The 15,791-nt window shown below is 40.0% G+C and overlaps 1 protein-coding gene across 7 annotated transcripts in view; it reads left to right on the top strand.

Annotated features, from left to right (window-relative positions):
* Positions 1 to 271: 271 nt before the first annotated feature.
* VIRMA (vir like m6A methyltransferase associated) overlaps positions 272 to 15,791 on the top strand; it is a 40,352-nt gene continuing 24,832 nt past the window's right edge. For 4 of the 7 annotated variants that reach the window (XM_065585913.1, XM_008168332.3, XM_024105257.3 and 1 more), the window contains exons 1-8: positions 272 to 431; positions 7,886 to 8,001; positions 8,249 to 8,335; positions 9,215 to 9,263; positions 10,293 to 10,461; positions 11,495 to 11,617; positions 12,364 to 12,654; positions 14,437 to 15,586. In XM_065585913.1, coding sequence (XP_065441985.1) covers positions 369 to 431; positions 7,886 to 8,001; positions 8,249 to 8,335; positions 9,215 to 9,263; positions 10,293 to 10,461; positions 11,495 to 11,617; positions 12,364 to 12,654; positions 14,437 to 15,586 — 2,048 coding nt within the window. In that variant the 5' untranslated portion in view covers positions 272 to 368. Of the gene's footprint in view, positions 432 to 530; positions 753 to 2,611; positions 2,677 to 7,885; positions 8,002 to 8,248; positions 8,336 to 9,214; positions 9,264 to 10,292; positions 10,462 to 11,494; positions 11,618 to 12,363; positions 12,655 to 14,436; positions 15,587 to 15,791 lie in introns of those variants that run through there. The other 3 variants (XM_065585915.1, XM_042845112.2, XM_065585912.1) reach the window with 3 other exon arrangements.

Here is a 15,791-nt window from a genome sequence, read left to right as displayed (position 1 = left end):
AGAATCCTAAGTAAGGGATCATTCCCCTCTGCCCCGGTTCAATGTTCTCCCTCGCCTTAAATGAACCCTCCCATGAAATTCTATGGTGATGAACACAATATAAATACAGGTGATGGACCCCTGCCCACACAAAGGGGCTCAGTGCATACAGCCGAGGTAGTGGCACAAAGGCAACCAGCACATTTGTCCCGCCACTACACCTTCCGCGACGCCCACTGCTCCTCACGCTCACGCATCCCCAGCCGCAGTAGCGTGCGCATGCGCGCTCCAGGGAGCCCCTGGGGAGCGGCCGGAGGGCGCAGGCACCGCGAGCGACCCTGGAAGCGCTTGCGTTCACCCGGAAGTGCTTCCGCTGCTGCTGAGCAAAGATGGCGGCGGACACCGCAACGGAGCTGCTGTTTTTAGACACTTTCAAGCACCAGAGCGCGGAGGTACAGCTGCCCTCAGAGAAAGAGGGAGGGAGGCAGAGAGATCCTCCCCTCTCCCCCTGGGCTGGCCCGCTCAAGAGCGCGGGGACTCTGGCTGGGGCTGGGCTGGGGGTAGGATTCGTGGGGGAGCGCAGGCGGGGGCGAGTCTCGGGGTGGGCTGTAGAGGGGCAGGGACAAGGACTGGGAGGGTGACGCTGCCTGTTCCAGATCCGGGTAGGGGGGCCGTCATGGCATAAGCATGCAGGGGAGACACCCCCAGTGCCCTCGTATCACACGGTGAAGCCCCGGCCTGGTCAGATGCTTGATGCATTGAAGCTACAACAGGTTGATATTCCCTGCCCCATAAACTTTATCAAGGCTTGTTGTGCAGGTGACTGGCAGCGTAGAAATGGGATGGGTGTTAATGAGGAGGTAGCTGAGTAAGAAAATAGGACTTGATGGGGAGGAAGTTAAAGGGGTGGGTGATGGAGAAAGGGGGAAATGGGAGAGGAATTATAAAAGGGACAGTTTGATAAGGTTATGTGAGTGAGGATGAGGGGAGAAGTCAGGAACAAGAGTGCTTTTCTGGAGCCTATGGTGCATTTCTCCCTTGCAGCAGTTAATGAGGAGGTGGGGAATATTTATTTAGGCTCATATATCCTTTGTGTCCCAATGCACAGTAGGCGTAGTGTGGATGTACCAAGCTCCCAGTCTCAGAGGATAACCCTGCAGACAGATCCTCCTTGTTGCCACAGAAGCCCAGTGTTGCAAAGATACTTTTGTTGCAGCGGAGAATTTTGTCAGTGATTGTGTCACCTGATGTGACACTTTGTGTGGGAGAGATATATCTTTAAGCAAGCATGATGTTAAAAATGAAATTGTCAAAAGTGGATCTGCAGGAAGTCATCGAGGCCAAGAATTTAACTAGATTCAAAAGAGATTGGACATTTGTATGGCTGTCACCTTGGTCTTAAAATAAAAGTGTTTAGTGTTTTCACGGTGGAAAGAGGTAAATAGCAGAGTTCCCCAAGGATCTGTACTGGGATCAGTGCTGTTCAATATATTCATGAATGATCTGGGAAAAGGAGTAAACAGTGAGGTGGTGAGTTTGCAGATGATACAAAATTACTTAGGATGGATAAGTCCAATGCAGACTGTGAAGAGTTATGAGTGGATCTCACAAAATTAGGTGACTGGGCAACAAAGTGGCAGGGATGGTGTCCCAAGGCTGTATTTGTCAGAAGCTGGGAATGGGTGATGGGATGAATCACTTGATGATAACCTGTTCTGTTCGTTCCCTTTGAAGCATCTGGCATTGACCGCTGCTGGAAGACTGGGCTAGATGGACCTTTGGTCTGACCCAGTATGGCCGGTCTTATGTCTAGACGAAATTCAGTGTTGATAAATGCAAAGTAATGTACATTGGAAAACATAGTTCTAAATGTATGTTCAAAATGATGGGGTCTAAATTAGCTGTTACTACTCAAAGATATCTTGGAGTCACAGTGGATAGTTCTCTCAAAAACATCTGCTCAATGTGTGGTGGCAGTCAAAAAAGCTAACAGAATGTTAGGAACATTGGGAAAGGGATAGATAATAAGACAGAAAATATAATGCCATTATATAAATCCGTGGTATGCTGACATGTTGAATACTGCTTGCCGTTCTTGTTGGCCCATTTAAAAATATATTAGAATTGGAAAAAGTACAGAGAAGGGCAACAAAAATGATTAAGGGTATGGAACAGCTTCCATATGAAGAGAGATTAAAAAGAGTGGGACTGTTTATCTTAGAAAAGGGACGACTAAGGGGGGATATGATAGAGGTTTATAAAATCATGAATGGCGTGGAGAAAGTGAATAAGGAAGTGCTATTTACCCTTCATGTGACCCCTGGTTCATGTGTTACCCAACAAAATCAACAGGCAGCAGGCTTAAAACAAACATAAGGATATACTTCTTCACACAGTGCCCAATCAACCTGTGGAACTCATTGCCAGGGGACGCTTTGAAGGCCAAAAGTATAAATGGCTTGAAAAACAAATGAGATAAGTTCATGGAAGATAAGCCCATCAATGGCTATTAGCCAGGGAAACAGCGTCATGCTCTGTGTGTCTCTAAACCTCTGATTGCCAGAAGCTGGGACTGGATGACATGGGATGGATTGCTGAATAAATTGCCCTGTTTTGTTCTTTTCTCCCTGAGGCATCTGGCACAGTCTGCTGTCGAAAGACAGGATACTGCACTAAATGAACCATTAGTCTGATCCGGTATGGCCATTTTTACATTCTTAATTAATAGTTTTTGGAAGTGATATTAAAACTTGTTTTAGGGATTAAGCCAGTCTCTAATTATAAGAGATCAGGATGATATCTAATATGGAGCAGATTATCCCATGTCTGCCTGCTGTGGGTTCTTACACCTTCCTCTAAAGCATCTGGGACTGACCACTGTCAGACAAAATCCTGAACTAGGTAGAGATCAAGTCTGATCTGGTGTAGCAATTCCTGTGCTCACAAACCCTTTCCATTTGTCTATACAGGCCATATAGTTGTGCTTGCAAAAATATTGTCAAATTTGTTCCATACAAATGATGGTCTGTCTGGTACACATCCTTTTGATAATGTGTCCTTAGTTGCTCATTGTTATTTATCATGACTGTTGTTGTTATGGTAGTGCTTAGGGGCAATGAATCAGGGCCCTGTTGCACTGTAGAAACATAACAAAAAGACCATTCTTGTTTTAAAGAGTTTAGAAGCAAAGGAACATGGAAACACAAATTTTCTAGAACACTGAATACATTTGTGGCATGTGTAAATCGTGATTAAAAACATAGCAAAATACTTAATCTCTGCCAGTGGAGATTTTAATTTTTGCTTTAAAACTAATGCCACAGAGGGAGTCTCCCTTAAGAACATAAGAATGGTCATACTGGGTCAAACCAAAGGTCCATCTAACCCAGTATCCTGTCTTCTGACAGTGGCCAATGCCAAGTGCCCCAGAGGGAATGAACAGAACAGCTAATCATCAAATCATCATCTGTGGCCCATTCCCAGCTTCTGGCAAACAGAGGCTAGGGACACCATCCCTGCCCATCCTGGCTAATAGCCATTGATGGATCTCTCCTCCATGAATTTATCTAGTTCCTTTTAGAACCCTGTTATAGTCTTGCCCTTCACAACATCCACTGGCAAAGAGTTCCACAGATCCTTCTTCCTAAATAAGTGAGGAGACTAGAGTACATCTGCACGTGGGAGTTTTTCTCTCACATGCACACACTGTTTTGATATTTATTTTACTCCATATATTGAATTATAGATGGAACACTTGTGATGATTATATTTAAGATTGTCTAAGCAGTTCCATTTTAAGACCAAGGGTGAGACCTCACCCTACTCTGTCCCCTTTATGGCAGGTAAAAAAAAAAAGTATAGAGCTGTGTAAAGGAGCCCGAAAAGCTCTAGTTGCAGCTGGGGAAGGATTTCCCTGGCACAAGCATTATAGAAGACAGCCCTAAGGCTACCTTTTGAGGACTCAATCATAAGCCCCATAGGCGGTATGGGTTATGTGTGGGGAGCAGGGCTGTATTCTGAAGCGCTGTTGTCCATAAGGCAACCTGGGTCTGATGTAACTTAGGGTAGCATGGATATGCCACCCACCACATTTTGTCTAGTAACATGGACTGTAGTGCAGCCTAGAAACTGGAGTATGCACTAGAGTCCTCAGCAGGCTTGCATTGGGGCAGCTAGCTTGTGCTGAAGCCAGTGCCATCCTGACTTCACTACAACTCTTGTTACCCGCCCTAGCCAGATTAAAACTAATGTGGGTATGCCTTCCTGCAGTACAATTATACTTTCATTTGTGGTGTTGACATATCCTTAGACAGGCCCCAGGGGCCTGTCTGAGTTATGCTGGAGCTTTTTATAATAATAATAATAAATAATAATGGAGATATCCCATCTCCTAGAACTGGAAGGGACCTTGAAAGGTCATCAAGTCCAGCCCCCTGCCTTCACTAGCAGGACCAAGTACTGATTTTGCCCCAGATCCCTAAGTGGCCCTCTCAAGGATTGAACTCACAACCCTGGGTTTAGCAGGCCAATGCTCAAACCACTGAGCTATCCCTCCCCCTAGGATGGGGAAGTCTAGTCTATAGTCTAGGATGGGGAAGGCCCAAAGGAGGCTTAAAACCATCCACCCTTTCCCCTTGCACGGCAACAAATTCTGTACCGCGCCTCTTAGAAGTGCGGCACAGAGTCTCATCCTATGTTTTTAGTTGCTCATATGTGTAACATTAACCATGTGAGCACTTTTGTTGACTTCAGTAGGAGTGCGTATATGATTAATGGTATGCATGTGCTTAAGTGCTTTGTTGGCTTGGAATCTGAATGAGAGATGTTTCCACAGTATTAGCAGAAATGAAAGGACCAGATGAAAGATGTCTGTGTCAAATATATTTGTAAAACAAAGCAAAAATCTGTAAAGCAAACAACTTTTGTGATCTACTCTCTTCTTCATAAATTGTGAGCACTAAGAGCAACATCCCACTCCGTTGTTTTAATGATGCTCATAGACTTTAAGCTAGAAGGGACCATCATGATCATCTAGTCTGAATTCCTGCACCTTGCAAGCCATGGAACCTCAGCCACTCTCTCCTGTAGTAGGCCCCTAACCTCTGGCTGAGTTATGGCAGTCCTCAAATCTTGATTTAAGATTTCAAGTGACAGAGAATTCACCATTTACTTTAGTTCAAACCAGCAAGTAACCCATGCCCCAGGCTGCAGAGGAAGGCAAAAAAAAAACCCAGAGCCCCTGCCAGTCTGATCTGGGAGAAAATTCCTTCCTTGCCCCAAATATGGTGATCAGTTAGACCCTGAATATGTGGACAAGACACACCAGCCGGACACCTGGGAAGTTCAGGACCAGACTCCAAAGAGAAACTGCTGAGCTCCAGTTCATTTGCAAATTTGACACCATCAGATCAGGATTAAACAAAGACTGTGAATGGCTATCCAACTACAGAAACAGTTTCTCCTCCCTTGGTGTTCACACCTCAACTGCTAGCAGAGCACCTCACCCTCCCTGATTGAACTAACCTCGTTATCTCCACACTGATATATATCTGCCTCTGGAGATTTCCATTACTTGCATCTGAAGAAGTGAGGTTCTTACCCACGAAAGCTTATGCTCCCAGTACTTCTGTTAGTCTCAAAGGTGCCACAGGACCCTCTGTTGCTGTTGTAATTCAGAACCCATCTCATCTAGTGTCCCATCTCTGGCTGTTGGAGATATTTGCTAATAGCAGTCCTGATTGGCCCATATGCTGTTGTAGGCAATCTCATCATACCATCTCCTCCATAAACTCATCAAGCTCAGTCTTAAAACAAGTTAGGTTTTTTGCCTCCACTACTCCCTTTGGAAGGCTGTTCCAGAACATCACTCCTCTGATGGTTAGAAACCTTCACCTAATTTCAGGCCTAAAGCTTATTGATTTCCAGTTTATGTCCATTTGTTCTTTTGCCAACATTGGCCATTAAGTTAAATAATACCTTTCCTTCCCTGGAGTTTATCCCTCTGATGTATTTATAGAGTGCAGTCATATCACCCTTCAGCCTTCATTTTGTCATGCTAAACAAGCCAAACTCCTTAAGTCTCTTGTAAAGTAGATTCTGCATTCCTCTGATCATCTTAGTATCCCTTCTCTGCATCTGTTCCAGTTTGAATTCATTTTCTTAAATGTGGGAAACCAGAATTGCACACACTGTTCCAGATGAGGTCTCACCAGTGCCTTGTATTATGGTAACAACACTTCCCTATCTTTACTGGAAATACCTTTCCTGATTCATCCTAGGACTGCCTTAGCCTTTTTTGCTGCTGCATCACGTTGGCATCTCATAATCATCCTGAGATTGACCAGTACACCCAGATCCTTCTCCTCCTCTGTTGCGTCTTCAGCTTATAGCAAAAATTCTTATTGTTTGTCCCTAAGTGTGTGACCTTGCACTTTGCACTGTCATCTTAGTGCAAAGTTAGTATGTTTGTATGTTAGTGTTGACTTTGTTAAAACAGTTCATAAAAATCATTCTTGTATTTAAAATAGTTCTTAAAAAACATTTTAACAGTATGAGCCCCCTCTTCCCCATTAATGACACAGTTGTGTTTAGTTAAATGTTCATAATCATTTAATCCTTGGTTTTTCTGATAAGTCTTCCTACAAGGAATTCAATTATAGTGGTGGCTTTGTGCAGTGTGGTTGTTCTCTAGAAACTTGAATGAGGCTATGAATTCATTTCACATCGATTGCTGGAAAGTCAGCAGATACTAATGACCAGAGTTTGATTTGAACAGATGATGTAATAGTGAAAGATTTTGTATCCCATAAGCAGTCTCATGAGCTATCTAGTTTCCCTTTGTTCCTGTTGTCTTAAAAATCTTTTAACTGCAGTTCCACTTTTTAGAATGTGTTGATAGGTAGTTAATTTATAGGCCGGCTAGTGGATATATAGTATTAAGCTGTTCTACTGAGAAATGTGATCATGAGCCTCAGGGAAAGTAACTGCTCATGTGTAAGAAATACAATTTAATTCCTTGCACATTGTCTGGTATTTACGGATAAATATATTTTTCCTGTTTTATAAATGTGTCTCATGAGGATATATACAGTTTAGTGAAAAGAGACTTTCAATGATCAGTGTCTGTGGTTTGCTGAGGCAGTGTCTAATTTCTAATACATTGGAAGCCATCACAGCTCTGTGTTTGTTTATATTTTTCTTTGTGTAAACATATCTATGTCCTGGTGTTTGAATGGCCTGAAAGGTCTCTGCCATCTCTGACTTATATGATGTCAGCAGAAATGTCTGAAGCGTCTGAAAGTTTTCAAATGCTGCTGCAGAGGTAGAAAAGTCAGCACCCAATAGTATCTTTGCATAGCTCTCACAAAATTCTGGCTGTAGTCTTTAATATCGTCAACAGTGTTAGCTGCTCTTAAAAAAATAAAATAACTTTCTGATATTTAAAATTAGAACACGTTTTATTTCTTCTATAGTAATAAACTTGGCAGTGTTTAAAGTGGCACTGTCCACTTGAAAATTAGTGAATTTTGAAAGTAGATTCAGTTCCTCTGCCAATTTTTGTCTTTACTATAATTTTCGAAATGTTTCTCCCCCTTGTTGCTGTTTGAAAGGGCCTCACAAATAAAAAGGGAAATAATTCTGTAGGGGAAACAATGAAACTTTCTATACACAAGAAGCTTTCAAATGTACAAACTGGGGGGGAGGAAGGGGGAGAAGATTTTCTCAACCCTTTCAATTACATTAACCTTAGGTGTTGTCACAATAAGAAGTTAAAGAAATTATCAGGATTGTCATTTTTAAGTTTGTGCTTTTTTAAATAGAGGGTACATAAATAAGTTGGAATGTAAAGTAAAAACAATATAGTATTTTTCAAGCTTAATAACTTTTGTTTCCTCTTTGTTTTTAGCAAAGTACCAATATAGATGTAGTGCGTTTTCCATGTGTGGTTTACATAAATGAAGTACGTGTCATTCCTCCAGGAGTAAGAGCTCACACAAGTTTGCCTGACAATAGAGCTTATGGGTAAGTCTTAAAATATTCAGATGCACATTCCTTGCATTTTGTTTGGGACTTGTGAATCACAGTTAAAAACTGCAATATAGGAAGGTAGCCTGTGCTTATGCATTCACTGAATATGCAATATATATATATATATATTTAGTATTTTCTTTCAGGTTTTAAACAATAACATCTTAGAGATTTCAGGTCTTATTTGTTTTGGTTAAGTGAAGCCTGAGAGGATTAATTTTTACCTTTGTTCTATCACCAGAGAGACATCCCCACATACATTTCAGTTAGACCTGTTTTTCAACAATGTCAGCAAGCCAAGTGCCCCTGTTTTTGACAGGCTGGGAAGGTAAGAATTTGTGAATTCATGTACTTCATACATTCATGAATTTTTTGCATAGCACTGAATGTTTTTCTGTAGAAGAATGTGCTGCATTTCCTGATGTGTAGAAATGAGAAATTCAATACAGTATTGTTAAATCTCCAAAAGAGTTTCTTATTTTTTAAAATAAAGGTTTAGGGTCTGATAGTGATTAGTGGACATAATACTTACTTCATTGAGTAGCCCTGTTCTCTGTAATGGGATTACTGAAGCTAATAAGTATTATAGTTAGTAAAAAGTGTTTCTAGGATTGGGCCCTTACTTGTAAACACTGTTAATAACAAAAATTCACAATTTTTTGTTTGCAAGCATGCTTCTGTTTCTTCCACCGTGACTCCACCCTGTTTGTGGATCTGTTTAAGATTTCTGTGAGGGGAGATGGCCCAGCAGAAAAGATAGTACAGCTTTAGAATGTATCTATTCTTGAAAATCTTTGAGACTAGAGGATGCATGTACATCCAGGCCTGCCCATCTGTGCTTCCATATTTGCCTCTTTCTACTCTTTCCCTAGCATGAACCCTAGTTGCCCCCCTCTTCATTCATTGTGTAAGGGGAGAGAGATCAATGCTTAAAGGGTCTGGGTAGAAGATCCCAACTGTCATTTTTAAACTGACAGTGTCCCTTTAATGTCAATGTATATTGAAAGTACTTTGGGCTTTTTACATTCCTAAGTTGATAAGCATAGATATTGTATAGTGTTTGATGTTTGGCTTGATGTCTCATTCTTTCTTTCACTTAAGGTGAAAATAAGGTATTATTAAAGGGTCACGTAGAGAAATGTCCATACTTTGTGTGTAAAGGACTTTTGTTAAACATTGAAAAATAAGTTTGTGTTCTGTTTAACAGCCTTGAATATGATGAGAACTCTTCAATTATCTTTAGACCCAATGCAAAGGTAATAATTTTACCTATTTATGCTATAATTTCAATGTTTTTCTTATTCTGGTGTGGCTATTATTTAAATACCATGGTGCTGCTATTTAGCGTGCTTAGCACTGTGCAAGCAGTTGTAGGGGAAGATCCTATTCTGGAGAGCTCATATTCTAAGCTAGTCCATACAGTTCAATTGTATAATACACTAGGGCCATGATTTTAAAAATTAGCCTAAAGTTATGTTCCAAGTAAGTGGCTTGATTTTCAAAAGTGTTGATCACTCAACAGCTCCTATTAAGTTTACTAATAAGAATGAGCTGGGTGATCACAGCCATCTTGATGGTTGTTCACCTCAGAATTTGGCTTGATTGATGAAATGGAAGGGGTTTGAGATCAGGGTTGCTTCATTTTGAGAGAGCCAAACCACTTCATGTCTGGGTCTAGTCACTGGTCTCAGTCTGCATATTTGGAAGACACTAAAATCAAACATCACGAGTATATTAATATGTGAAGAATAAAGAGGGTTTAGCCTTTTTCCTTTCAGATTAGTTATTACTAATACAGAGGCATATCAGTACTAATTTGTTAGAGAAACAAGGTGGGTGAGGTAACATCTTTTATTGGACCAACTTTTGTTGGTGCAAGAGAGAAGCTTTTGAGCTACATAAAGCTCTTTATTTAAGTCATTTAATAATTTGACAGTTACAAAACAGAATTGTTATTGATGATTGTAGCCCACATCCGAGCATATCCGTTAGGTTTGTCTGATGCATTCCAGTGTGATCCACCCCATTGAATATTTGAATAAACTGGATGTAGTGGCTTTGACAATGTGTTATAATGAATTCTTTTTGTTGTAAAATTATTCATGTGGTATAATCAATATGTTTAATTTTTCAAAACCTTGAAGAGATATAAAATATATTAATCTGCAGTTTTTCTTGTGTGTATTTTAAGCATATACCCATACAGAACGAATAATTTAAAATTAAGTAAAAATCCTCAAATTCACTTTGAGTTTTTTAAAGATGCTTTTTCTTTTACAAACTAGGTCAACACGGATGGATTGGTCCTAAGAGGCTGGTACAACTGTCTGACATTAGCAATATATGGATCAGTTGATAGGGTAATAAGTCATGACAGAGATTCTCCTCCACCCCCTCCACCACCACCTCCTCCTCCCCAGCAACAACCAGGTTTGAAAAGAAACCCAAAACATGGTAAGTATGTCAGAATTATCTGAAGTAGGACAGCAAAAGTTTTCTTTCATTAAAATTAATTATCCCAGCGGCTAAAGGGTAATCTTCATATTCTGAGATTTCATTGGACTTAATTATCCAGCTGTAAATTTTTGTCTTTTTCCATGTTATCTCTTTGTAGGTTTTAGATAGAATATTTCTTAATAAGTTCCTCTTCTTTTTCTAATGCTTTTAGTGAGAGCAAGTGACTTTGATTTATCACAAGATACTTGATGAAAGGGTGCAGCTGAAGACGTAAATTAATTTGTGTTTCCCATGAGCTAAACCTTTAAGTAAAAGTGTTGGTGATTAAAATCACTGCTTCCCAAACTGAGAGTTAATGAACAAAGCAGTAGTTAAAGGACATGAAGGAAAGCCTTTTACTTAGCCTTCTGTTTGTGACTCCCGGGTTGCTAAAAAGCGATTGAGATCATACCAGACGTAGAGTGGCCCTGTGCAGCAGTCACGAACAGGTTTCCATTTCTGCCTCAGTAATGGTTTCAGAATTAGGGAGAGAACTGCACTGTTCAGATCTTTAATCATTTTACTGTAGAAATATAACTATTGTACTATAAACATTCAGCTTCAGATTAAAATTTGATTTTAAATAATTTTAACTAGTCATGGTAGATTAGACACATTCAAAGCAAATAATCAAGTGGCTAAGTAAATACAAATCTGCACTGTAACTTATGATTAAAAAAAACTTTTAAAATGAATCTTGAACACAGTGTTTATATAAGAAATGTCTTTGTTCATAAGCGGTGGCTTCTGTTAGCTTTTAATTCACCCGGTGGCTTTAAATCTTTATGGGTGCTTCAGCAAGGGTGGTTTCAGCATGAGGGCACCTTCCATTTAATTAACTTTCCCCCTAGATGTTGCATGATGAAGGTGCATATGCTACATGAGGGGTGCTTCCTAATCGAGGTTGGCACCTACATTGTAAAATGTGCTACATTTTCCATCCTCCTCCCCCAAAATAAATTTTTTTGTTTTTTGAAAAACAAAAATATAGTTGATGGGGAGAAAGAAGATCAGTTCAATGGGAGCCCTCCAAGACCACAGCCCAGGGGACCAAGGACTCCTCCAGGTCCTCCACCTCCTGACGATGATGAAGACGAGCCCATGCCTGTGACAGGTATAGCTAATGTAGATTCTTATTCTCTGTCTACTGCACAGCAGTGGATAATGAGGGGGAAAAGGCCTGCAATGTTGCCTAGTGGTAGGTGAGCTTTCTGCTCTCATTGATGTTGACAGATTCATTGTGCGGGGAGGAGGGATAGCTTAGTGGTTTGAGCATTGGCCTGCTAAACCCAGGGTTGTGAGTTCAATCCTTGAGGAGGCCATTTAGGGATCTGGGGCAAAAATTGGTCTGGGGATTTGTCCTGCTTTGAGCAGGGGTTTGGACTAGATGATCTCCTGAGGTCCCTTCCAACCCTGATATTCTATGATTCTATGATCTTTAGGAAAAGCAATGCAGGTGTAGGATTGGTAGGAGAATCCCTTGTTCTGTTGTGTCATTTTCAATAACTATATTCAGTGTAAACATTTGAAATGTTAAATATAGACCAGTGTAGTGCCTGATCCTGCACTCTATATCCCATGCAAAATTTCCATGGACTTCACTGAATTTTTTTCCCGCATAAGGACTACAGAATCAAAGTACAGTAGTAGTCTATGATTTTTACTATGGATTAAAAGTGCATAGAACTGTTTATGTAAATACAGTTCTAATAAGGTAAATAATAGTAGTGAATATGAAGTAAAAGCATTTGAATGCTTTTTGAAAATTTTTTTTTTTTAATTTCACTGTTCACACCACAAAACCTATAAACATTGTTAACTACTGGGTTTAGTAATGAGATTTATACCTTACTTTTTCAGTGGCTGGGGAAAAGGAAGATGATGTTGATCACAGGGAGGACTACTTTGAGCCAATTTCTCCTGATCGAACATCCGTTCACCAAGAAGGCCAGTACTCTGATGAAGGGGAGGTAGAGGAGGAGCAGCCAGAAGAAGGGGAGGATGAGGAGGAAGATGTGGATGTTGAGGAAGATGAGGAAGAGGATGAGGAGGATGGCCATACAGTAGAGAGTATTCCTGAGGAGGAGGAAGAGGAGGAGGAGGAGGAGGAAGATGAAGAAGAGGAAGGTGAGGAGGAGGAGGAGGGTGAAGGTGAGTAACATACACAAATGGAAATGATTGAGATTATAGAATTTTTTGAGGGAGTGTAGTCAAAAGGTTAAAGCAGATGACTCGGAGTGAGTAGATGTGATTCTTATCCTAGCTCTATCACTGCTTTGATTGTGTGACATTTGGGCAAGTCACTTAGCTTGTCTTTTTCTCAATTTGTAAAGAACGTGGAAGAAAGGCACTATAAATTTAAATTTAATTATTTATTAATAAAAAATCTGATTCTTCATCTCAGTAACTGTGAAGGTGTGTGCTTTACCTACACTATCTTGCACCTTTGACTTTATAAATATCCAAATTAATTCAATGAACAAGTAAGTTTCAAAATAGCTGGTATTAAACCCTGTGCTATGACAACTCAATAATCTTTATTTTCTTAAAATATAACCTGCCCAATATTCCCTGAAAAACAAATAAAACCTGCCAAACTCCACTGCTCACGACTGATACCACAGTAACAAACTTTTATAATTACATGATGGAGGATTGAATATTTTGGAAAGGAATTAGACTGAATTTTCAAGGATATGTGAAAATATATGGAAAGGAAAAGGGAAGGTTGATATTCACCAATGCCCAAGAACCCCCTTGTGTTCTCAGGAAAGAGGCATATATTAATTGGTCAATCCGACCCAAAATAATCCATGCTTCTCAGCCTTGAAAATTGTTTAACTACTTCACTGATGCCTAACTTGTGTGGAGCAAGACACCCTTCCATTGCTGTTCCATGCACCTGCTATGGTTTGTACCAATGTGCCAACATTCCAACAGAATGTCAGCATTTCAAAGAATACAAAGGTTTCAGAGTAGCAGCCGTGTTAGTCTGTATCCGCAAAAAGAAGAACAGGAGTACTTGTGGCACCTTAGAGACTAACAAATTTATTAGAGCATAAGCTTTCGTGGACTACAGCCCACTTCTTCGGATGCATATAGAATGGAACATATATTGAGGAGATATATATACACATATACAGAGAGCATAAACAGGTGGGAGTTGTCTTACCAACTCTGAGAGGCCAATTAATTAAGAGGAAATTTTTTCTCTTAATTAATTGGCCTCTCAGAGTTGGTAAGACAACTCCCACCTGTTTATGCTCTCTGTATGTGTGTATATATATCTCCTCAATATATGTTCCATTCTATATGCATCCGAAGAAGTGGGCTGTAGTCCACGAAAGCTTATGCTCTAATAAATTTGTTAGTCTCTAAGGTGCCACAAGTACTCCTGTTCTTCTTTTTAAAGAATACAAAGGAGTTCTGTTGGCACATAGGGACTCCAGCAGAGAAGAGCAGCCAAGCAGTGAACGTTAAGAAGGACAAGAGACAACTAGATTTATGGAAAGATTTTAATAAATAATAATGAATAAAATTATCAGGGAGAGATTTTTAGCAGCTGTTCAGCTTATTGTGTCAGCCTTTCAGAATCAGAGATGTTTAAAAGAGTAATCATGATATATGCTGCTGCTGTTACATAATGTTGTCTAGAACTATCATTTTATGATTGGATTTCTCACTCTAGTAAACAGGCTCTTTGCTTCCTTATTCATGGATGTGCTGCAGCCGTGCTGTGAGAAAGAGTAGTCTACTAATTTTGACTTCCAAGTATAGTGGTAGAAATAAATCTTTCAGTGTTTTGGATATTTTATATTTTCAAAATAGAAATTTGTATGTTACTTTTGTACTTTGAGTAGTTCTCTGAAGTTCATAAACTGGGCTTGATGTAACTGATTTATTTATTAAATTAAACTTAAAACTCTTTTGCAGGTGATGATGGCTATGAGCAGATTTCAAGTGATGAAGATGGAATTGCTGATCTGGAACGTGAAACATTTAAGTATCCAAGCTTTGATATTGAATATACTCCTGAGGATCTAGCCTCAGTGCCACCTGTGACATACGAGCCTTATGAAAGAGAGCTTGGACCTCTTTTGTACTTTAACTGCCCTTACAAGACCATATTTGAGGTTGAAGTTGGTAAGATAAAGGATCAAGATCCAGACAAGGAAAATTCAGGGGCAGTAGAAGCCTCAGTTAAGCTAACTGAACTCCTGGAATTATATCAGGAAGAAAGGGGTGCAAAGTGGGTTACAGCTTTAGAAGAAATTCCAAATTTAATAACAAAAGGACTAAGCTACCTGCAAGTGAAGAACACAAAACAGGACGATATTACCCAATTAGTAGACTGGACAATGCAGGCTTTAAACTTGCAGGTAGCTCTCAGGCAGCCTATTGCTTTGAATGTCCGACAGCTTAAAGCTGGAACAAAATTGGTGTCATCGCTAGCAGAATGTGGGACTCAAGGAATCATGGGACTCTTGCATGCAGGAGTTATTAATGCATTATTTGAACTGTTATTTGCAGATCATGTTTCATCTTCCCTTAAACTTAATGCTTTTAAAGCTTTGGATAGTGTTATCAGCATGACTGAGGGAATGGAAATGTTTTTAAGAGGTGGGTTAGAGGTACATGAAAAAAGTGGTTATCAGAAACTCTTGGAGCTCATACTATTAGATCAGACTGTGAGAGTAGTCACTGCAGGTTCTGCAATTCTGCAGAAATGCCATTTCTATGAGATTCTGTCAGACATTAAAAAGCTTGGTGACCAGTTAGCAGAGAACACTCCTTCCCTTCCTAATCATACGGAGTCTGAGCAGGAACCAGACCTTGGACTTGAGAGAACCAACCCAGAATATGAAAATGATGTGGAGGCGCCTATGGATATGGATCATCTTTTGGAATCTTCTAATATCAGTGAAGGAGAAGTAGAAAAACTTATTAGCCTCTTAGATGAAATCTTTCATTTGATGGAGACTGCACCACATACAATGATTCAGCCACCAGTAAAATCTTTTCCAACAATGGCACGCATTACAGGACCCCCAGAAAGGGATGATCCTTATCCAGTCCTTTTCAGGTAAGACAGCTGTGGTTCACTTTCGATACCAGCTTGGGGTACCAGAACTGGGTTCTTTTTTCAGTTTGGTGCATGTTTTGTGGACTACATATGCAATAGAGTAAAGTAATGACTAACATTATGCTAGATTTTTCACTTTGCTAATATACCTTTAGTGGAGGCTTACATATTGCTTTAATAAGCTTTAGGGAGTACTGGATGGTTT

This window comes from Chrysemys picta, chromosome 2 (genome assembly GCF_011386835.1).
Source record: "Chrysemys picta bellii isolate R12L10 chromosome 2, ASM1138683v2, whole genome shotgun sequence".
Classification (NCBI taxonomy): domain Eukaryota; kingdom Metazoa; phylum Chordata; order Testudines; family Emydidae; genus Chrysemys; species Chrysemys picta.
Note: the sequence above shows the minus strand (reverse complement) of the source record. Positions and strands in the feature narration are given on the sequence as shown.